This window comes from Protopterus annectens, chromosome 14.part0, assembly GCF_019279795.1.
Source record: "Protopterus annectens isolate FY-2018-M chromosome 14.part0, PAN1.0, whole genome shotgun sequence".
NCBI lineage: Eukaryota > Metazoa > Chordata > Ceratodontiformes > Protopteridae > Protopterus > Protopterus annectens.
The window spans coordinates 924,244,406-924,265,119 of record NC_056748.1 but is presented as its reverse complement, the minus strand read 5'-3'; the positions used below and the strand labels follow the sequence as shown (position 1 = coordinate 924,265,119).

Here is a 20,714-nt window from a genome sequence, read left to right as displayed (position 1 = left end):
CTCATGCAGGCTTTCATGCAGATTGATTGTACATCATAGTTTTATCTCCTCTCCTTCTATCTTAATTGTTAGTTGTTGAGCCTTATGTTCTCTAACCTTGACATAATTAGATCTTCCATAACTATTTCAATTTTTGCTCTTTCTTGATTTCCACATTTTTCTGTTTTATACAAATTTCCAAAATAACCCAAAGCAAACCACGCAACCAAATAAGATAACAAAGTGTAGCTCCGGTGCAATGAAGGCTGTCTTCCCTCTTAAAACACTTGCGTTTCACCAATACCACAATCCATACCACAATCCAGAATATTTCAATCAATAAATAATTTTAATAACAGCTAATAAAACAAAAAAGAGATACACGGATTGTTCATAGATTATCTTTCTAAGGTGGTGTTCAGTTTTGCCAATATAATACCTCCAACAAGTTTTACAATAGGCCAAGTAAATCACTCTTTTGGAGTAACAACTGTAGTTTTGTCTAGCTCTCAATGTCATTTCTAAACTGGGAATTCTCACTTCTTTTTCCCCAGCTATAAAGGGGCATTGTGAACATCTTCCACCTGTAGGTTCTTGGGATTTTCTGAAATAGGTTTGGATGAAATACATTATTTGGATATAAAGTTAAGAAAAGATTATAATAAGATTTATACATCTAATATATATAGAAAGGAATACCATTCTAATGCGTATTTACATTATGAGAGTGATCATCCGTATCATTTGAAGAAGAACATTGTTAAAGGACAAATGATACGGATAGCTAGGATGACATCAGATAAGATGGACTTCTTAAGTGAAATAGAGAATGTTCAAAGAATGTTTCATCAAAGAGGTTATCCAGTTGAACTGACTGAACCAATGAAAGAATATATGGTAAAGAGATGGGGAACTACATATACACCATTACTATGTAATAAAGAGAAAGAAAACAATACAATTGAAGTTGAATATGATGTTAAGAAAAATAAAGAAGCCAGGGTTATGGCTCTACCATATTTAACATTAACATATTTTAATGGTATTGCTTGGTTAAGGAAATGCATTAATGAAACGTGGGAAATGTTTAGAACAGTGCCAACTAGGGTTAGTGTTTTTCATAGTAACCTGAGATATAGTTACAGAAGAAATAAAAATGTTAAAAATATTATAGAGATGAAAAATAAAATAAATTTAGGGGGAACAGTGTTGAAAAAAGGTACTTTTAAATTTCCAAAATAGCTCTAATACCTTTACAGGATCTCTGGTTATTTTTCTTGTTGTAGGCTCCCTACATTTGGTGGGAACTTTCTCTACTTTCTGTTGACTATAATTATACTGAAAGTTTTTGTGCTCTGGAGTTACCAAAAAAATAGCACTCTTTCTAAACTCATGGCATATTTATCCAGTTAGTCCCTTATTTTCCTTTAGCACTCTGCAAATGAGCCTCTATTTGTTCTGTAAGAATCCTTTTATTATGCAATAATTTAACCTTTGTCAGCTCCTGTAAATAATTCCTATTAATTCTTAACCATCTTTCTTTCTGTTGTACTTCCTCCCTTTTTTAAACTCCATTTTCATTTTATCTCACTCACTAGCAATCAGTTTTGAAGAAATTTCCGTCTTTCCTTGTTACTCTCAAATAATTTCCGCTACCAGTTCCTTAAATTCCTGTCTTTTTGACAAGTAGGTAGGAAAGCACCAGTTTTTTTACTTCATTACCCTGCAATTTTATATTCGCTTTTATCAGTCTGTGATCTGAAATAGTTTTTGTATGTTTGTGAGAGCTTTCAATTAAATGCACACATTCCTGTGAAATATATTTTCTGTCCAGTTTGGCCAGGTTATTGTACCTTGGGGAATAATATGTAAATTCTGTCTAAGTTCCTACTAATGAATTCATATCTTATGTACCAAATATTTTCATAAATTTCTTCAGAATTCTACTCTCTCTTATTTTTTTCCCTTCTAGGTCTCCCTGATACAGCCTTATTATTACAAATCCAGTTCTAGTCCCTATCTGTAAGTAGTATTCCCTGATTTTTTTCTCCTAAAAATTTCTTATGCTCCATCATAGTATTTTTTGGTGGAATATAAATATGCCAGCATAATCCTCTTCCCTTGCCACAGTAGCCCCTTACTACCATAAATGTATGATTATTATATTATTTACTCTTCTATCACTATTGAAGCCCCTCTAGAAATCAGTATTATTACTTCCTTTATCCTTTGCCCCTGATAATGTCTTGAATGTTCGTCCTGAAAAACCTTTATTTGTCAAATTGCATTGAAATAGAGTGTTTTACTCAAAAGCTTAGCATATTGAATTAAGTGGCTGTCAAAGTTCTTGTTTGTTTGTTCTCTCTTATTTGTCAAATTCACATGCTCATTTCTTTCCAGATGTCTCTTCTGCAGCATTGCTATTTACATTCATTTCTTAGTGTAATTCAATACTCTTCTTCTATTTTGCCTGTACCCATAAGGCCATTACATTCCAAGAAAATATGGATAGCATAGCCATTATGATAAAAAGCTATTGTTACCACCTATTATACATGACAGTTTTGCTCAATAAATATTTCTAACTTTAGTCTTGCATACACACACTAATGTTTGGCAGGCTGATCTTTTATATAGTTGTTTTCTTCTCATTTCCATTTGAAACTAGGCCACATTTTCCCATGACTTTTTGCTTTAATGAACGCCCTCAAACAAAAACCTAAGTATATGTGTGTAACACACCTGCCCCTATTAAGTTAGAACAAATACACAGAACTATGTACATCTTCAAAAAATAAAGTTTAACCCCCCCCCAATAGGATCAATTGTTTCAATTGACAGCTGCACCCACATACATTTCCTGACCTAAAATTAAGGTTATCCGTGCTAAAGCACCCATTACAACCTGTGTTTGCACTTACTCTGATTGCTGCCTATTCTTTTCTTATCTCTATCACCACACCCCATGTGAGAAACAGCTTGTATGCTTTCAGAAAACATTAACTCTTGGACTAAAAAATGCACTGTCTTTAAATAAAACTAAACAGTACTGTATTCTAATAAGTGCATTAAAGTATTAAGGCTGCTGGAGAGACAGCTATCTCTTATTCACTTCCCATAATTTTAAACTTTTGATTTTCACTGAGCTGCTTGCCATTCTACCTTTAAATTTTACATTTCCCTCGGCAAAGAATATTCAGAACTTTTGAGATTAATTGCTATGACCTGCTGACAACTCATGTCCATGTAACAGTAGTCAAGAATGAGGAAGAAAAACAGCTAACAAGTCTGCAGATGCAAGAAGGAAGGAATCTTTGTACATTTCACAGAGAACAGACTATACAGCTGCCTTCAGCTGCAGACGTTTTGACTCCCACTTAAAACATTTGTTAATGGAAAAACTGCTAATATCTGAGCATTTTTCAGGGCTTTCGTTGTTTTGTCTTATTTTTTTCAAGTCTACTTGCTTACAGAAAACACTTCACTTATAGCTTCAGGCAAGGGCATTAATGTAGACATCAATCACTGTAAAAATAAGAGAAATTGTCTTAGTTCTTCATATGATATAATCAGTGCACTTTTACACCACACCCCAGTATCCCACGATCACAGCAAGTTAACTTAAACATGATTTTTGTCCAGCCTTTCTTCTCTTGTTATACTGTAAAGCCTATATTTCTTATAACTAGGAAAAGTACTTGCTTACTTTAATATCTTTAACACATACAGCAGTCACTCAAAGGACTCACCCATCCCCCACATTTAAAATACCCCTGACTACATACTACACACAACTGCTTTACTATATAACATGCAATTCACATCATTAAATGTTTTAGGCATGTTACCATCAAGAATAAAAACTGTATTATTTATAGATTTTTTCTCTTTACTTTCCTTCTAACCATCAGTGACATAAAGTGGGTTTTATGCTTTACAGTTCACCCATACATTCACAAAGTCAACAAAGCTCCAGTCTTAATCAGTCACTTTTTTTTGTAAAGTTATATTTCGTAAATGTGATTGATGCTTTATAGTATTCCATTTATTCACTAATTCCGCTGTTACTTGTCTTCTTCCTGTTCATCTTCATCTCCCTACACTAGACTATAGTTCAAGTCCAAGGTACTCCTATTTCTTCTAGTCACCTCCTGTACTTTCCTGTGTCTCTCAAGCATTCTCTTTGGAACATTTGGAAAGGTTTTACTGGCCAAATTTCTGTGTGGGCCTTATTGTCAGACTAATGAGAAGCGGAGTCCCCTTCTGCTTGCTGGTTCACTTTTTTTGTACATCTTTTTTTACTTTCTCCATAGCCTGTTCTGCATCTAAGAATGTCTTTGAACTGTCAGGAAAAAATCTTCTGAAAGCAGCTGAATACAGCAGGTTGAATTTCACACTGCCTCTCCACATTCTCTGATTGCTGGGATAATTTTTTTTCTTCTGCCTGATGTTGTACAGTGAATAATCACAGTGCACCAACACTGTGTGATCTCTAATTTGTAATACTTTTCCCTTCTGCCACAGTTTTGTCAGGATCAACCCTTTCGGTTAGTATGATTGCATCTCTACTAATGAAGGTCTTAGCTACTTTCTCATGGCCAGGTTTGGAGCATACACTCAGTGTGCCCATTCAGTCAACAAATCCTGCTGTGGAACACCAGTTCAGTTGAATATTTGTATTTCCATAAAATTAATATAGTCTGTTCTTTCCAGTGTATTTGGTAGAGCAGAAAATCTTAGCTTTTCTCTGTGTACTTTGCCTTCCAGTTCTACTATTTTTGAAACAGCCTTTTCCTCACTCCATCCTCTGATTTCTGCAGTTTTATCAGGTCATGTGAACAGGTAGCTGATATATTCCTTCAGTGTTTTATTTATTTTAATCATCTCTGAGTACATGTAATTTATTTTTTTCCTGTAAATTACTGGAAGCCATCTCTTGTACCAGAACTGAAGCTTGAACTGCTTTTTGCTGAACAGCTCCATGATTCTTCCAAGCCAGTGTTTTTTCTGTACCTTTTGTTGTTGATTTTCTAAATTTTCTTTTAGTTGAAATCTAGGCAGTGTACTTAACTAGCCAGTAACTGAATTTTACCCAGGCTAACAATATCTCTGGCTCTTATTTCTCAGTTTCTGTTTTCACAATAGAAGGGATGAAATTAATCTATTGATCAGTGTGTGGCCATCTTGGAAGTCCAGGATGGGAATGGTTTTAATAGATTTGAGAAACTGGTATGTTTTTGTGTAACACTTGATTTTGGAATTCTTAGTTTGCTTCTTGCCTCTTTTGAGAACAATATGAATATTATATTGCTTCTGTTTCTCAAGTAACTGCTCACTCCATGAAATGTGTTTATGATTCTGCTGCTGCCACTTTTGGGGCTGTTTCAACTTGAACTGTTATGATGAGGTTTGCTTGGTTGTGTTCTCAAAACTTTCCATAAGATGTCAGTACTGCAGAGATCATTAGAGTGTGATGAGAGTGGTAAGCATATTGAAGGAATCTCAATTTTTTTAGCCTTCCTTCTCCAAGCTTGCATTGGGATTTAATGCTACCCAAGCAGTTGTTAAAACAAAATAATCAAACTCAAGAAGCTGTTGGTAAGCAAACATATAAAAAGCAGTGGCAGGGATGTTCCAAAGAGGAATGCAGACCCCCCCCCAGCAGAACAAAGGATAATCTAAGTCAGAATGACTGTTTACAAAACTCCCCTCCCCCTTCCCACCCTGGCAAACCCCCCTAATCCTTTTGGAAAGTCTGAACCTCCAGTTTTCTTTTTGGTAACAGAATAGTTTCAGGCAGCTGGGCTCTGAAAGTAGTCCACCAGGGCTACATATGACAGTGGGGTCTCTCTCTCCTTATTAAAGGATTCCCTCTCATCCACCAGAGCATACTCTTTTCCCTCCTGTCATTCAGCATCTGCTATCTTGGGGGTGATTTAAAAGTGGTCCCCCTTCCTAAGTTATGAAAAGGGTTTTACTCAAGAATGTTTCTTGTGCCAAAGAAAGAAAGAAGATTGTTGGAGACCAGTTCTTGGTCATTCCTTTCTAAACTAGTTTCTGTAGTGCCGAAGTTCAAAATGTTATACTTTCACAACTTGTTACCTCCCATTCGCATGTGAGTTTTCTGGTGACCGTAGATTTAATAAATGCTTATCATATTCCTGTAGGTCTAGATTTCAAATGTTTTTTAAGGTTTTTTATGACTGGATCACACTGTCAGTTCTCTGCAGTACTCTTTGGTCTACCATGGGTATTTACAAAGTGTTTAGCTCCAATACAAGGTATTCAAATTCGTACTTATTTAGATGACTTACTTATATTTGCAGAGTCTTTTTCAAAAGTGTTGGGAGTCTCTCACTTGAGTGCAATATCTCCTACAAAGACTGGGGTTCTAGGAGAATGTACAAAAGTCTTGTTTAACTCCTTCTCACAGAATGGTTTTCCTGTGATGTCTCCTAGATAGTTCAAAGAGGTTTTCTTCCATTGGAAAAATAGGTTTGTATCTTGCTCTGTTTCTGAGTTTTTCCAGTCAGACATTGGTGTCATCCTAGGAGTTTCTCAGGATTCTTGGTTTCAGGGCATATATGATTTTTATGATTCCTCTAGCAAGACACCATGGGAGAAAATTCATTGGAACTTAAAATCCTTATGGCCCCAACAGCATCACCCCTGACATTGCAGATTCAATTTTTTTGGGGATTGTGAAAATAGAAATTCTTTCGTGGAGAGACCAATTTTATCACAATTCAGGTCTCCCGTTTTCCCGTCATGTTCTAGCTCAGTGTGTAACAACAGACATCTCAGCCTTTGTTTTGGGAGCAGTGTCTATGGAGATAAACATGCAGGGTCTTTGGAACAGAAACAACAGACCAAAATGCATTAAAGTAAAATAGATATTGGCACTTATAAATGCTCTCAACACACTAAATCGTCAGGATCATTACAAGTGGTTACAGACAACACCATAATGATGTGGTACATAAACAGGGGGGACCAGATCCTACCTTTGTGCAGACTAGCCATGGTAGCCTGAGGTATAGCTTTTCAGCACAATCTCACTGTACTGGCATCTTACATACTGTCAGAGCAAACTTTTGTGGCATACAACCTGAGCAGAACTAAGACAGACCTTCAGAAATGGAAATTGAATCATGAGGTCTTCCAGAAAGTGATCCATCAGGGGAGAACACCTCCAAGTAGATCTCTTCTTGCCTCCACTCCAGCAATCCGTTACAACATTCTGCTCTAGGATTCCATGCAAAAAAGGCTTGGAAAAACAGATTTTTTTTTTGTTTTCCTTGCACAAGAATGTTTTTATATGGTTTTTCACCCTTTCAACTCATTTCTGGGGTCATTCTGAGGATTCAGAAGGACTCTCCAAAGATCAGTGTAGTGACTCACTTCGTACCCAGGCAACAGTGGTTCTCACTTCTATTGGAAATGGCAAAGTACAATTACCACAAACTTCCTCACAGACTGAATCTACTCTCACAGAACAAGGGGTATTTGATACATCCCAGCCCCAAGCATTTATAATTAACTGCCTGGATAATAGAATCTTAATATGTTTTAGGCACATATTTTCTGAGGATATGCAGCAGCTATAAGGTGGCAAGAACAACTGTTACTAGAAAGTTATATGTTAATAAATAGGAAATGTTTTCTAGTTGGTGACAAGACAAGAACTAGCACACTTTTTAGGGCTAGTGTCTGTCTGGTCCTTCATTTACCTTCATTATTTGTGCAAGTTAACTGTCTTCTGGCCTATATTACTCAATTTGTTGGCTATTTCAGCATGTCTGTCCCTGGATCTCCCTCTTTTGATGCAATCTCATATGAAAATATTTTTGTATGGGCTGTTTGCATTCCAACCTCCTAAAATAAAGATTTGTAATTATCATTGCTTTAGATATTAATTTAAGTTCATGGTCTTTTTTAGTAGACCTAATAGCATATATATATATTTTTGAGTTTATGTTGGACTATCAGGGTGGTTTGTTTTTACATTTCTCATACATTAGTCCAGATTTATTTCCATAATTAATTTCTTTGACTTGCACCCATAGGAATTTAGGTCAGCTTTTTGTGGAAGCTTTGTAGAAGCAATTTAAAATTGTTGACCAGTATATACCTAGTTGAGCACAGCCATTTTCATAAAAGTCCAAATGAGAAAAGTTCCAGAAATAATTAATGCAGGGGGATGGAATTTAATGATCTATCAGGTTAGTACAGTGACAGGACAAGTAAGGCTGCTATCTCATAGCAAGAGATTCTGTGGTTTAGGTTCATATGCTGTTAGTATGCATGCTGTCCATGCAGTCCAAAAGACCATAAGGAGCTTAGTCCAAATTCCCAATTGCCCCATAACACCGTTTGATTAAGCGACTTGCCCAAGGTTACATAGCAGGCAAATAAGGTGGAAAGATTCAAACCCACTTGGCACAGGAAGCAGCTCAGTAACATATTGGAGCTTTAGAGGACTAAACTGACAAACATTGATTGATTCTTTCTTGGCTGGGATGCCTTTTGTGTGGATTCTGCATGTCCTCTGTGCATCCTTGTGTGTTTTGGTTATCCCCCAAAGATGTGGTAGGTAAATTAGCATTCAGCAGTTTGCTCAAAGTGTGCACATAGTATGTGCGTACATTCTGTGATAGACTAGTTACTAATGCCATGTCCATCAGGACAAGGTCTACCAATCCGATGAATCTATAAAGGGTAAAGTGTTTGATTGTAAAATGGATAGCTGGAAATTGCTAACATCAAAGTATAACAAGTTAATAAACAAGGCCAAAAGAAGCAAGTGATAATTTTAAATGTAGTGTAAAGGTTACTGGGCCACATTTAGTTAAGATTTCCTGCAGCTACCTATGTATTATTCTGAAGACATGCAGGAACATTACCCAATTATTTTTTTCCTCCCCACAACTGACTTATCAGCTGACTGCAGCTCCTGTCTTCATTCATCAGGTCTACCGGACTGACCTTGGCCCAAAGTACATGTGGGCCAGTGAGGAGACTGAGCATGCTGGTGCAATATCATACTGCTGTCAGAGTGTGTGCTCTGTCTCCAACCATCCTACAGCAGCTTTGCAAGCTCTGCAGTTGTTGCCTTTGGGAGGTGCATGCATGCTTGTGTGTGTGTATGTGTGTGTGTGTGTGTTTGTGTGTGGGTATGTGTGTGAGCATGCATGTGCAACCTCCAGACCACGTTGTATACTGCTTGCAGCGTAGAGCTCCGTAGGCTGTCAACATTACTACTGCAGCAAGTTTAGGCTGCTTCCCTTCCCCCAGGATGGCTAAGCTGCTGTTGGCCTCTTATTTCCATCCTTCCCACTTGGCCCTTTGTCAAACACAAGCCATCTAGGGTATAGTAAGGGTTTTATCCCTTTGCCTCATGGTGTTGCTTATGAAGAGCTCAAAAATAATCATATAATAAATTCAGGTTTCCCTAGAATATACTTATCAAAGAGTTAATTGTTGCTCAATGTTTTTTCTTTTCATTTTTTATCCTTTTAAAAATGATCATGTTGTCTTACTTTCTCCTTGTTCAGGATGGCTGATGTTCTTATTGCAACATATTTTTTATATTTGAAGTGTAGAAGAATAGCTTAGTTGTGTTACGTTATCAAAATACTGTGAGTGAATTGATCAGTGGCAGAATTAGTGAGGCCCTTTAGTTTTGAAGCCAATCTTTTGTGGCTCCTGTCTAATAGGGGACCGTTTTTTATTAGTTCCTAATGTTTGCCGTGAGGTTATTGTGAGGGGTCGATAGTTTAATTAATTGATTAACTAACAGGTTGTAGTGCTGTTTATTGTAGCTTACAGCAGGAGCCAGAGCCAAGAAATGTCCTAGAAAAGATGCAGCACATTTAAACTACTTAACACAATGGAGAAACTGTACACTGGGATAGGCATTTACTTGACATAAGCAATATCACTTTGGAAATGTGGACACATGAGACTCTGTGGCATAAAGCAGTATGTTTCAGTACAAAAAAAGGATTAGCTGACGTTTCTGAGCCAGTGAAAAATGTCAGAATTTCCTAGCAGAGTTTTGTTCTGTTCACCTTTTTCCATGTTGGAGGTACCATGCCTCTTTTGTTAAGGGGAGAACTGAACATATCAGTGAAACTACTACCTTGTTTCCCTTATGTTTTGTGTAGCATTATTTTCTTTTCCGTAGAATTACTTGTTTTGAGAAAGGCTGGAATTTTACAGCCTCTGTAGGATGAATGCTTACATTTTCCTTTTTCTTTTTTATTCAAGGATTACTTTTTCTTGCCTTTTGCCAGCATCCTGGTATTTCACCTTGCCACATGTGAATACATCTAGCTTTCACCGTCTTACCTTCCTCATAGTCTTCCTCACCATCTTTCTTTTACTGCTGGTGGCTGTTATTGATCGAAGAAGCTGGGGTCATTCTCCAAGAGACAGGCAATTTGAAAAGTGAGTACACTTGGATATGTTGTGGTAAAATCTTTTTCTAAACATTTCAGTCCAAAATATATGCACAAAATATTAAGAGCTTGATCACATTTTACAACTCCTAATCCCATCACTAAAATAACCACATCAGCAGAATCTTGTGTGTGTTGGCTATTTCCCAGTACTGTTTGTATCATGAATTGCATGTTTTGTATATCTCTGTGTTAAAGGTAAAATGTTCATGTACAGTTAGTTGTCTTCCTAATTTAAAAGCTATTTGATCTTTTCTGATTAGGTATTTGACACATTTTTGGCGGGAGTACATATCTCTCAACTGTCCAGATTTTTGCTTCATATTTTTGGTCTGTTCTTCATAAATTTTTTTTCTTTGTTTTTGTGGTGATTCAATGAGGACTCAATTCATTAAATAATGACAGGCATTTGAGTTTCACACTTCACATCTTTCAGAAACTCCATGGTAATACAAGACCTTTTATTCTTGCAACCTTCTAAGTTTATAGGTTCATAGGTTCATACTAGGGCCTGGCTATCTGCCCTAGGGCATTTATAAGCCTAGCCAGAATGTGTTTGGCTTTCACCACCCATTTTAAATTAATTTTGCTATGCCCTTTTTTGAGGTTAGTATACTGTGCCTCTGTCTAACAGTGACACAGAAGTCATACCCGGGGTAAACCTACGATCTCCCATCCACTCATCAAGATTCCTCTTGAAGAGAGTCAATGAGGGACTCTGCCTAACCTGGACTGGGATTTTATTCCAGAGTGAAGGGAGCCTCTGGGTTATGAATCTGTCCCTCCAGCATGTCCTATTTATTTCAGTGCTGAGGTTCAAGTCTCTCGAGCATGTAGCTCGATAGGATTTGGATTTTCTGAGGTGCAGCATGTCCATTTAATTCCGGGTTGGACATGGCTTTATACGTCAGGCACAGATCGCCTCTGAACAGGCGGTATGCCACTGAGTAGAGCTGGAGTTTCTTTAACCGGGCAGCATATGGCATCTGTTCGAGCCCTTTGATCCTCTTGGTGAGGTACTTTTGGGGTCTTTCCAGTTGCTGCAGGTGTCTGGTAAGGTGCATCCCAAAAGGGGCATTGTACTCCATTATGGGCCTGATGAGGGATGAGTAAAGAGGCACGATAACCTCCCCTGATCTAGATGTGAATCTCTTCATGATTAGGTGGGCTATATAAAATGTTTTTCTAACCACTTTGGCTACGTGGTTGTCAAATGAGAGATTGCTATCAACTTGGGTCCCCAGGTCCCTAATTACTTCTTCTGTACTTAATGGATTACCACCTATGTGGTAATTTGTGGGCACTTTGTTTTTGCCAAAGGGGATGACTATACACTTTTTGGCATTTAGCTTGAGGCCATGGCTCTGGCACCAGTTGTCTGTTTCTATGAGGCCCTTTTGGAGGATGCTTGTGTCGGCTGGAGAGTCGATTATGGCGCCCAGTTTGCAGTCATCTGCGAACTTGGTCAGCCACAGTCCTTCCGTGTTGGCCTGTACCTCCGAAAAAATATATACTGAACAAGAGAGGTCCCAGGACGGAGCCTTGTGGGGCGCCACTTGTAACTGGTTTGGAGTCTGACATGGCTCCAGCAATTCTAACCATGTGGGTTCTGTCCTTGAGCCAGTTTGTAAACCCATCTAGTGACATAGGGGTTTATATTTAAGCTGGTGAGCTTATCTATAATGCCCGAGTGGGGTATTTTATCGAAGGTTTTTGCGAGGTCCAGGTAGGCTGTGTGGACCACCTTCCCCTCGTCAATGGCCTTGGTGACTGTTTCAAAGAAATCAACCAGGTTTAAGAGGCAGGATCTGCCCTTAACAAAGCCGAACTGGGTAGGATCCAGTGTCTGTAGGTCCCCAATATCTTTATTTATGAGGTCCATGATTATCCTTTCCATAGCTTTGCAGACCAAGCTAGTCAGGCTTATGGGGCGATAGTTTCCAGGATCCGTTGAAGCACCACCTTTGTGGAGAGGGACCACAGTTGCTGTGTGCCACTCTTTGGGTACAAATACTGTAGTAAGGCTGAGATTGAACAGTAGTTTTATGTTTGGGTTTAGCTCTTCTTGGAGTTCATGTAGGACGCAGCCCGGGACACCGTCTGGTCCCATTGATGCTGTGTTTTTTGCTTTGGAGAGGGCGGCTCTTACCTGAGCATCCAAGATGTCAGGGGGGCAGCACTCTGCTGGAATAGATATTTGCCCTTTTGGTGGGGAGGAGGGGGAGAAGTTTGCGCTGAACCTGTCAGCTAGGATGTTGGCAATGTCTGTGGGTTCGGTGTATTTTTTGTCATTTTGGACTAATTCTGAGCATATCTGGGAATTACCACCCAGGTTCCTAACATAACTAAAGAAAGCCTTGTGATTATCCTTAGTGTCTTGTGCAATTTTTCTCTCGAAGCTGGCCTTAGACGATTTGATGAGTGCCTGTAGTTTTTTGCTAATACTGATCAGAGATGCCCTCCCTTTTTGGAATTTTGCTCTATCATTTAGTAGCTTCCTCCTTCTATTGTATAGCTTGTTTATGGCTGGGGTCCACCAGACAGGACGTCTGCCTTTGGAGGATTGGGTCTTGGTTTTATTTGGGATCTCATGATGCATGCATTCCTGAAGGTGTTCATGGAATGCGTTTATAAAGGATTCTGCCGTCTGGGCCGTATTTTCCACAGCCCGGGGGCTTTGAAGGATTCCACCTCAGTTTTGAGGTGTGTGAAATTTGCTTTAGAGAAGTTTTTCACTGTGGCTTTCTGGGCAGGGGGTGGTGTTGGGATGTGAACATCCAGTGAGATTAGTTTATGGTCTGATCTTACCAGTGAGGGATACACTTCTGGTCTGGAGCATAGAGTCCCCATGTTGGTGATGATCAGGTCCAGTATGTTTTCCCCTCTTGTGGGAGTGGTAACAAGTTAAAGAAACGGATTGAAGATAAGAACTCCAGGAACCACAATGAGACAATACTTTGAGCGCTTTCTTTCACTTTTAATATAGTGAACTTCTTCAGAAAAAGAAGAGTATGTTTTCCCCTCTTGTGGGAGTGGTAACAAGTTGTTCCATAGCATTTGAGTTTATAAATTCTAGGAACCTTTGGGCTAGGGTGTTGGAGCTAGAGTAATGCTCCCAGTCTATGTTTGGGTAGTTTAAGTCACCCAATGTAATGGTGTTTGGAGAGACCTTCATATTTTCCAGTGTTCGCATGAAGGCTGAGTGGGGTTCCTGGGTTAGGGAGGGTGGTCTGTAGCAGGCTATAAACTGGAAGGCAGTTTTACCCATTGTTAGTTGCACATGGATAGTCTCTGATGCTTCGTGCTGTGCCACCAACCTGGAGGGGTGGGTATCTTTGACGAATATTGATACTCCCCCTCCTTTTGTGGGTCGGTCCAAGTTTTGGGGCCGAAAAGCATGGTATGAGGTATAACCTGGTAGTGCTGGGGTGCTCTCGGGAGCCTTGAACCAGGTTTCTGTTATTGCACAGATATCGATTTTCTAAATGCTAAGGAGAGTTTCGAATGCGCGCATCTTGAGGTTTAGACTTCTGGCGTTGAGTAGCATTACTCTTAGTTTCTTATCCCTTGTGATACCTATGGAGGTGGGTTTGTCTTTTGAGCCTTGCCTAAAAAAGGCACTATGGGGGTAGCAAGAGCCTTTGCCAATATCCGAAAGCCCAGGGGTGATAGGTGCAGGCCGTCCCTAGCGAAGCATCGTAGCTTGTCGAGCATGTCATCCCAGGCTGACAGACGTTGGATCCCCTTTGAATGACACCAATAATTAAGCCAATTGTTGAAATTGATCATCTTGTCTTCATATTGTGGCATCATTCTTGGTGAGGGTAAGATGCTACTCAAGGTCAGGGTCATACCGGCCTGGGCCACATGCTCAGAGAGCTCCTCTATGTCTCTCTTCATGTAGTCCAGGGAGGTACGTCTCAGGTCATTCACACCAGCATGGACAATGACCGAGTCATATTTGTACTTGCCTTGCAGTGACCTGAGTGCTTGTGTTATGTTGCAGATCCTGGCGCCCGACAGGCAGCTCACCGTGACCGTCTCCTTGTTCAGCCTGGTGAGCAGGACGTCAGTGTGCCTGATGATAGTCACCTATTACAAGTGTATCAGGTGTGTTGTTTAGCCTTAAGGGCTGTGACTGTTCGGCACACTGGCTTTGTGAGCTATGTGTTGCACGTGTTTTGTTTTGGGGTAGCGGTTGCTTGGGTGTCTGTTTTGGAGGTCTCTGCTGCTTAGGCAGATTTTTATTTAGAGCCTCAGAGTATGTTTTTGTGTGTTTATGTGTTTGGTCTGCTGTCGTGGTAGGTCTATGTGAGACTGGAATTGTACTGAGTGTGGTTTCCTTCTCCTCCTGACTGGTTACGCCAGTACTGAGTTGAGAGAGCTTAGCCTCCAGTTTGGCTATATGGATGCATCTCTCACATTGTTGGAATTTATTGGGAGGAGGAGAGGGTTGTCTGTGTACATGAGGCAGTTGTAACATTGCCTCAAGATTCCCAGATTCACCAGCTGGACCGGAGAGAAGATTGACAACTGACCTTTGGACATGCTAGAATAGTATTGGGAATTCCTTTATAATTGAAAAAAAAGGGCCAATGGGGAACAAGGTACTCGAGAGGACTTTGTGAGAGTGTAGTGCTTTTAATTTTTTAGTGTTGACTTATATAATTGCTTTAGTGAGCAAGTGCCTTTAGTGAGCAAGTGCCAGGTAACTTAAATGCAATGTGTTACAGGTAACTTAAATGCAAAAACGACAAACAGTAGCTTTCTTTTAAGTGAAACAAGGAAATGAGTACAGTAAGCAATGCAGATATCACTAGGGATCCACAGAAGCGCTGAAAAGCCGCGTTTTAGGTGGTATTAGCGTTTCAGGGAAATAACAAGCAAACAAACAACACGCATACAAACAGAGCTAGATTCAGCAGGCCTGGATCTAGTCTATGCTACAGCAAACAAGGTGTACCAATTTCAGTACAAACAGTTGAAATATGCAGGCACTATAAGCCTTTAACCAGAAATTCCCAGCTCAGAAGGGCAGAGTCCAGCCTCTCCTCCCACAAGAGTGCAGACCACGAACCTTCTTAATGTAAAATAACTGGCCTGAAGCCCAAGTGCTTAAACCAGAACTAATACACTTTTAGAATAACAGACACTGAGCCCTCAATCAGCAGTTCCCAACTTAGAAGGATGTAAGCCACCTGTCCTGCCACCACAGTGCAGGCCACAAACTATCCTAATGTAAAACAACTGGTCTGAAGCCCAAGTGCTTAATCCAAAAGACTTAGAATGATAGCTACACTTTAATCAAGTTACTACCAAGCAGTAATAAATACAATTGAATACTTTGAAGAATGCCTGGATTAGTGCTCAAGTTATACAAACAAAGCTAGATTCAGCAGGCCTGGATCTAGTCTATGCTACAGCAAACAAGGTGTACCAATTTCAGTAAGAAGCAGTTCAGATATGCAGGCACTATAAGCCTTTAACCAGAAATTCCCAGCTCAGAAGGGCAGAGTCCAGCCTCTCCTCCCACAAGAGTGCAGACCACGAACCCTTTTAATGCAAAATAACTGGCCTGAAGCCCAAGTGCTTAAACCAGAATTGATACACTTTTAGAATAACTGACACTGAGCCCTCAATCAGCAGTTCCCAACTTAGAAGGATGTAAGCTACCTGTCCTGCCACTACAGTGCAAACCACAAACCTTCTTAATGTAAAACAACTGGTCTGAAGCCCAAGTGCTTAAACTAAAAGGCTTAGAATGAGTTGCACCAAGAAGTAATAAATACAACTGAGTACTTTTAAGATGATGCAAAAGCAAAGTAAATTAGGAAGAAACACAAATACAGTAAAAGCAGATCATTTTTTTTTTTTTCAGAAAAATAGCAAAAACAGTAGTAAAAACAATTCACATGCAGTGCAAGCTGGCACACTTGAGTATGTAGCAATATTAGTCCACACACAGTTTGAAATAAATGTAATTAAATTAAAAAGGACTAAAAGCAAGTGCAGAAAGGGTTTATTAGATAGAATGCGGTAAAGAGATGGGACTGGGGGAATGTCCTAGATCAAATCTACAGTGGGACGGGCACTGCAAAAGCCACCAAATTTAAACTACAACCAACAAACAGGCAGGGGGGGTGGGGAAGACAGTTTCAACAGAGCTAGATCTGAGGAATCAGTCCAAATTATAAAACCACAAAAAATGCAGAAAATATACTTAAATCAGCTTATGCCCAGTTGATGTATGCAGACAAATCTCAGTAGCAAGCAACTCGATTTAAAATGATTACAAGAAATGTAACCAACACAGGTTTTAATGTTATCAGAAACCCCCCAAGCTAATTAACACTTAAAGGAATTTCAAAGCAGTCTAACAACTAGTGCAGAGCTTCAGAGACACACACAAGACAGTTTCAACAGAGCTAGATCTGAGGAATCAGTCCAAATTATAAAACCACAAAAAAATGCAGAAAATATACTTAAATCAGCTTATGCCCAGTTGATGTATGCAGACAAATCTCAGTAGCAAGCAACTCGATATAAGAACAATATGTAAAATTTGTCCCTATTTTGGGGGCTTTGTTCTCTCATTATTTTTGTCTTTATCCTTTTTTTTGTGCTAAGAGGTTGAGAGCTATGCTGGAGTACACCAGCACATGCAGATGGCTTAACTTGGTCATTATTTATTTGTAGAATATGGTGCTGCCAGGGAACAAGCTGATGTTCTTTGTGTTTCACTGTTGCAGTCATCACATTTGGGTTATCCCTGCCAGGGTAGACCCCGGCCGGCTCAAATACCAGAGACTTAGTATTTCTGTGTCGCTTGCTGTTGCTTGAGGACTGATTTCAGATTGTCAGTAGTATAAAGTAAGGCGGCTGACGCCATTACATCAGTCTTTCTTGCCATGGAGCCCGATGCAGAAGCTGTGCCGCTACCTGAGTTTTCATCTCCAAATTGAAGTTGAAGTCTTCTAAAGCTAAGTACTCCGATGGGGATCCTTTTTTCTTGCACTAACTGAAGTTAGAAAAAGTTAGTAATTGTCTCTCCTGTGGAAAGCAAATACCACACCGAGACTTCCACTCTTACTGCATCACTTGTTTAGGCCCAAACCACGACATTCCTCATTGTTACTTCTGTGCTTTGTTCAGCGCCAGAACTATCAGTCGTCGGGCCCTTATTGTAGCAAAATATTTTCACTTACAGTCCTTGAATTCCGATATGGCTTCGGTAAGCCATCTGACAAGAGATCTTCCAAAAAAACATAAAGATAAAGACAGAGACAGACCGCACAGGTCCAAACCTACTGACGACACTTCCATTAAGCTAGTAGTCAGTTCTCTGGTACTCAGTAAGGAGCTTTCACAGCCCCTGATGCCTGCTTCTGTTGATTTGCAGGCTGCTACTGAGACCCTTTCGGAGTTTGGTATGCTGCAAAACTCTTTTTTGACTAAGGGTCTTGCGGTCGTCTCTACCTTGGATGGGTCCAGAGCTGCTGAGCAAGCACTGGCTTCCGAGGAAGTCCTTCATACTACCGAATCTCAGCCCAAGCCAACTACCGTTCTTTCTAAAACTACCGAGTTTCTTAGGCCCAGGGTACGAACCACACCCAAGAAACTGACGACCCACTCCCAGGTGCCTGCTACCTTGCCTCAGTCTCAAATGCTTAAAATGGTGGAAGACCTTTTCATGCTTATCAGGGGAAGCGAAGCTACACCCTCCAAAAGGAAAAAGAGATCTGTCCCGTGTAGTTTTGTCTGAAAAAGAGTCAGATGAATCTGATGCATCTGAATATGAAGACATGCAACCCTTCTCCACTTATGAGGATTCTGATACAGAGGATTTCATTCCTTTAGCCTCTCCCCAGAGGATTTTTCCTTTGGGGAAACCCTGCATACTTTAAGGGAGCATTTCCAATCAGAGAGTCAGGACTACCCTCAGTTTAAAAAGAGACTTAGGGAATTCCTAGATCTTCCACAACACAGACCTTTGACCATCCCCCCAATCCTGGATGTTGTGGAGGATGTTTTCCTCAAATCCATCTTGACTCCTGACGCCCTTCCTCCTGCTCCCAGAAAACCAGACAGGTACGATAGAGTCCCTGACTCACACAGATATGTTTTTAAAAATCGAACAGCTGACCCTGAGGTCATTTCTCAAGGGCTAAAAGGAATTAAAGCAACCTCTGCTAAGAATCCCATCCCCTCCGATAGGGATGCCCGAGCATTGAACAGATGGGGTAAAAAAAGTATACACCTCAGCTACTCTTGCTATCAGAGGACTAAATTGTCAGTTCCATATGCTGAAATTTCAGCAACATACCTTGGAACTCCTTAAACAAAAAATGTCTTCCTTTCCTGCTTGGGCAGAATCTAAAAATTTACAAGAGTTAATGCATTCTGCAAGTCAAGTAACTAAACACATCTTGCACTGTGGTTTTGATGCCCTAGAAGCTTCTTGCAGGGCAGCAGTCACTGGATCCGTCATTAGAAGGCATGCATGGCTTAAGGAACAGCCCCTGCCAGACCATGTCATATCTAAATTGTTGGATGCCCCCTTGCACAAAGATAACTTATTTGGCACTAAGGCAGAAGAGGTCTTAAAAAAGATGGAACAAAAAGCAAAATATATGCAAACAGTTAAGGATTTCTTGCAGGTCCAGCCCCCTAGGTTCAGCAGGCATTGTCCCTCCAAACACTGGTCCTTTCCTGCTCCCACTAAACCGGCCCAGCCTAGGCCCCGTGGAAGCAGACCCCCCCCCCCCCAGACAGCAGACCCAGGGAATGTGGAGATTTAAGCAGTGGACTACCTCCACTTCAAAACCAGGGAGTTCTAAGCCACCCCGTTATGGTAAGAACTCACAATGACTCACCTCCTCCACCCCCTCCCTCTGCCCACCGTCACTTACCCCTAGGAGGAAAACTCTCAGTCAAGCACCTGGGCCACCATTACCAAGGACCACTGAGTTTTGAACATTGTGTCTCAAGGAATTTTCCTTCCACACCCTTCCAACCTCAAAAGGGTTCCCAGCTCTACCACCAAATCAGTGGGCAGAGGCTCAAAAACAAATCCTTTCCCTGCTCTCTATGAGGGCAGTAGAGCATGTTCCTGCAGAACAACAAAGTTTGTACTCCAGACTTTTCTGGTGCTCAGAAAAGAGTGCACCTAGCACCCCCATCCTCGATCTATCCATTCTAAACACCTTCCTGGTGATCCCAAAATTCAAAATGCTCACCCTTTAACAGCTGCTACCCATGCTCTCGAAGGACGCTTCTCTAGCCACCTTGGATCTTAAAGAGGCCTACCTCTACATTCCTTCAGGGAATCATGCAGGAAATAGTTCCGCTTCAGGGCAGGATCTCAACACTTTTAGTTCAATGTGCTTCCCTTTGGCCTATCTACTGCTCCCAGAGTTTTCACAAAATGTTTGGCTCCGGCCATTGCCTTTTGCAGACAAAGAAATTACCCATACCTAGATGACTGCCTTATTTAGGCAGACAGCCAGGAAAAGCTGCTCAAGCACCTGGTCTTTGTAAAGATCCTACTAACCTCCCTAGGGTATGCAATCAACAAAAAGAAATGCAAACAGGTGCCCACCCAAAGAATAATCTTCTTGCGAGCAAGTCTGGACACAGCATCCCAGATGGCATACCTTACTCCAGAGAAACAGATATTACTGACAGCCTACTTCTCTCAACTAGCCACCAGGCCCCAGCTATCTGCAAGGAATCATGACATCTTGCAAACTACTCATTCCGTATGCCAGGCTTTATATGAGGAAACTTCAATGGTACCTAAAGAGCCTTTGGTGTCAACACTCTCAAGACCGGGAAACTCTTCTAACTATAATTCCTTGCCTCAGAAAAGATTTTCTTTGGTGGGCAACAGCATGCTCCCACAATAAGGGAATGCCTTTCTCCCCACCCCCTGCCGCCCAGACCCTCACCACAGACTCAGACTACACTTAGGGTGCACACCTGGATGGCATGTGCATACAGGGCCAATAAATCCCACAACAAATCCCTCTGCACATCAGTCAAAAAGAAATTATGGCTGTGCAGCACACCTTGATAGCTGTCAAGCCCTTTCTCATGCAACTACGCCTGTTAGGAAAATTCCTACAAGACTCGCTCAACTCTCTGGCAGACTACTTAAGCAGAAATCTTCTGGACCCACATGAGTGGCAACTCAACAGAAGTACCTTCACCCTAATAACTCAGAACTGGGGAACCCCGAAGGTCGACCTCTTTGCCTCCCACACCAACCATCAGCTT

General features: G+C 40.6%; 1 protein-coding gene across 2 annotated transcripts in view; it reads left to right on the top strand.

The window, feature by feature from the left end:
• The window catches only part of ENTPD7 (ectonucleoside triphosphate diphosphohydrolase 7), a 1,330,884-nt gene that overhangs the window by 73,388 nt on the left and 1,236,782 nt on the right, over positions 1-20,714 (top strand). Inside the window, exon 3 of one of the 2 annotated variants that reach the window (XM_044056722.1) lies at positions 10,249-10,428. The exons of the other annotated variant lie outside the window; for it this stretch is intronic. Coding sequence (XP_043912657.1) covers positions 10,249-10,428 — 180 coding nt within the window. The remainder of the gene's footprint in view (positions 1-10,248; positions 10,429-20,714) is intronic. 2 annotated transcript variants of the gene reach the window in all.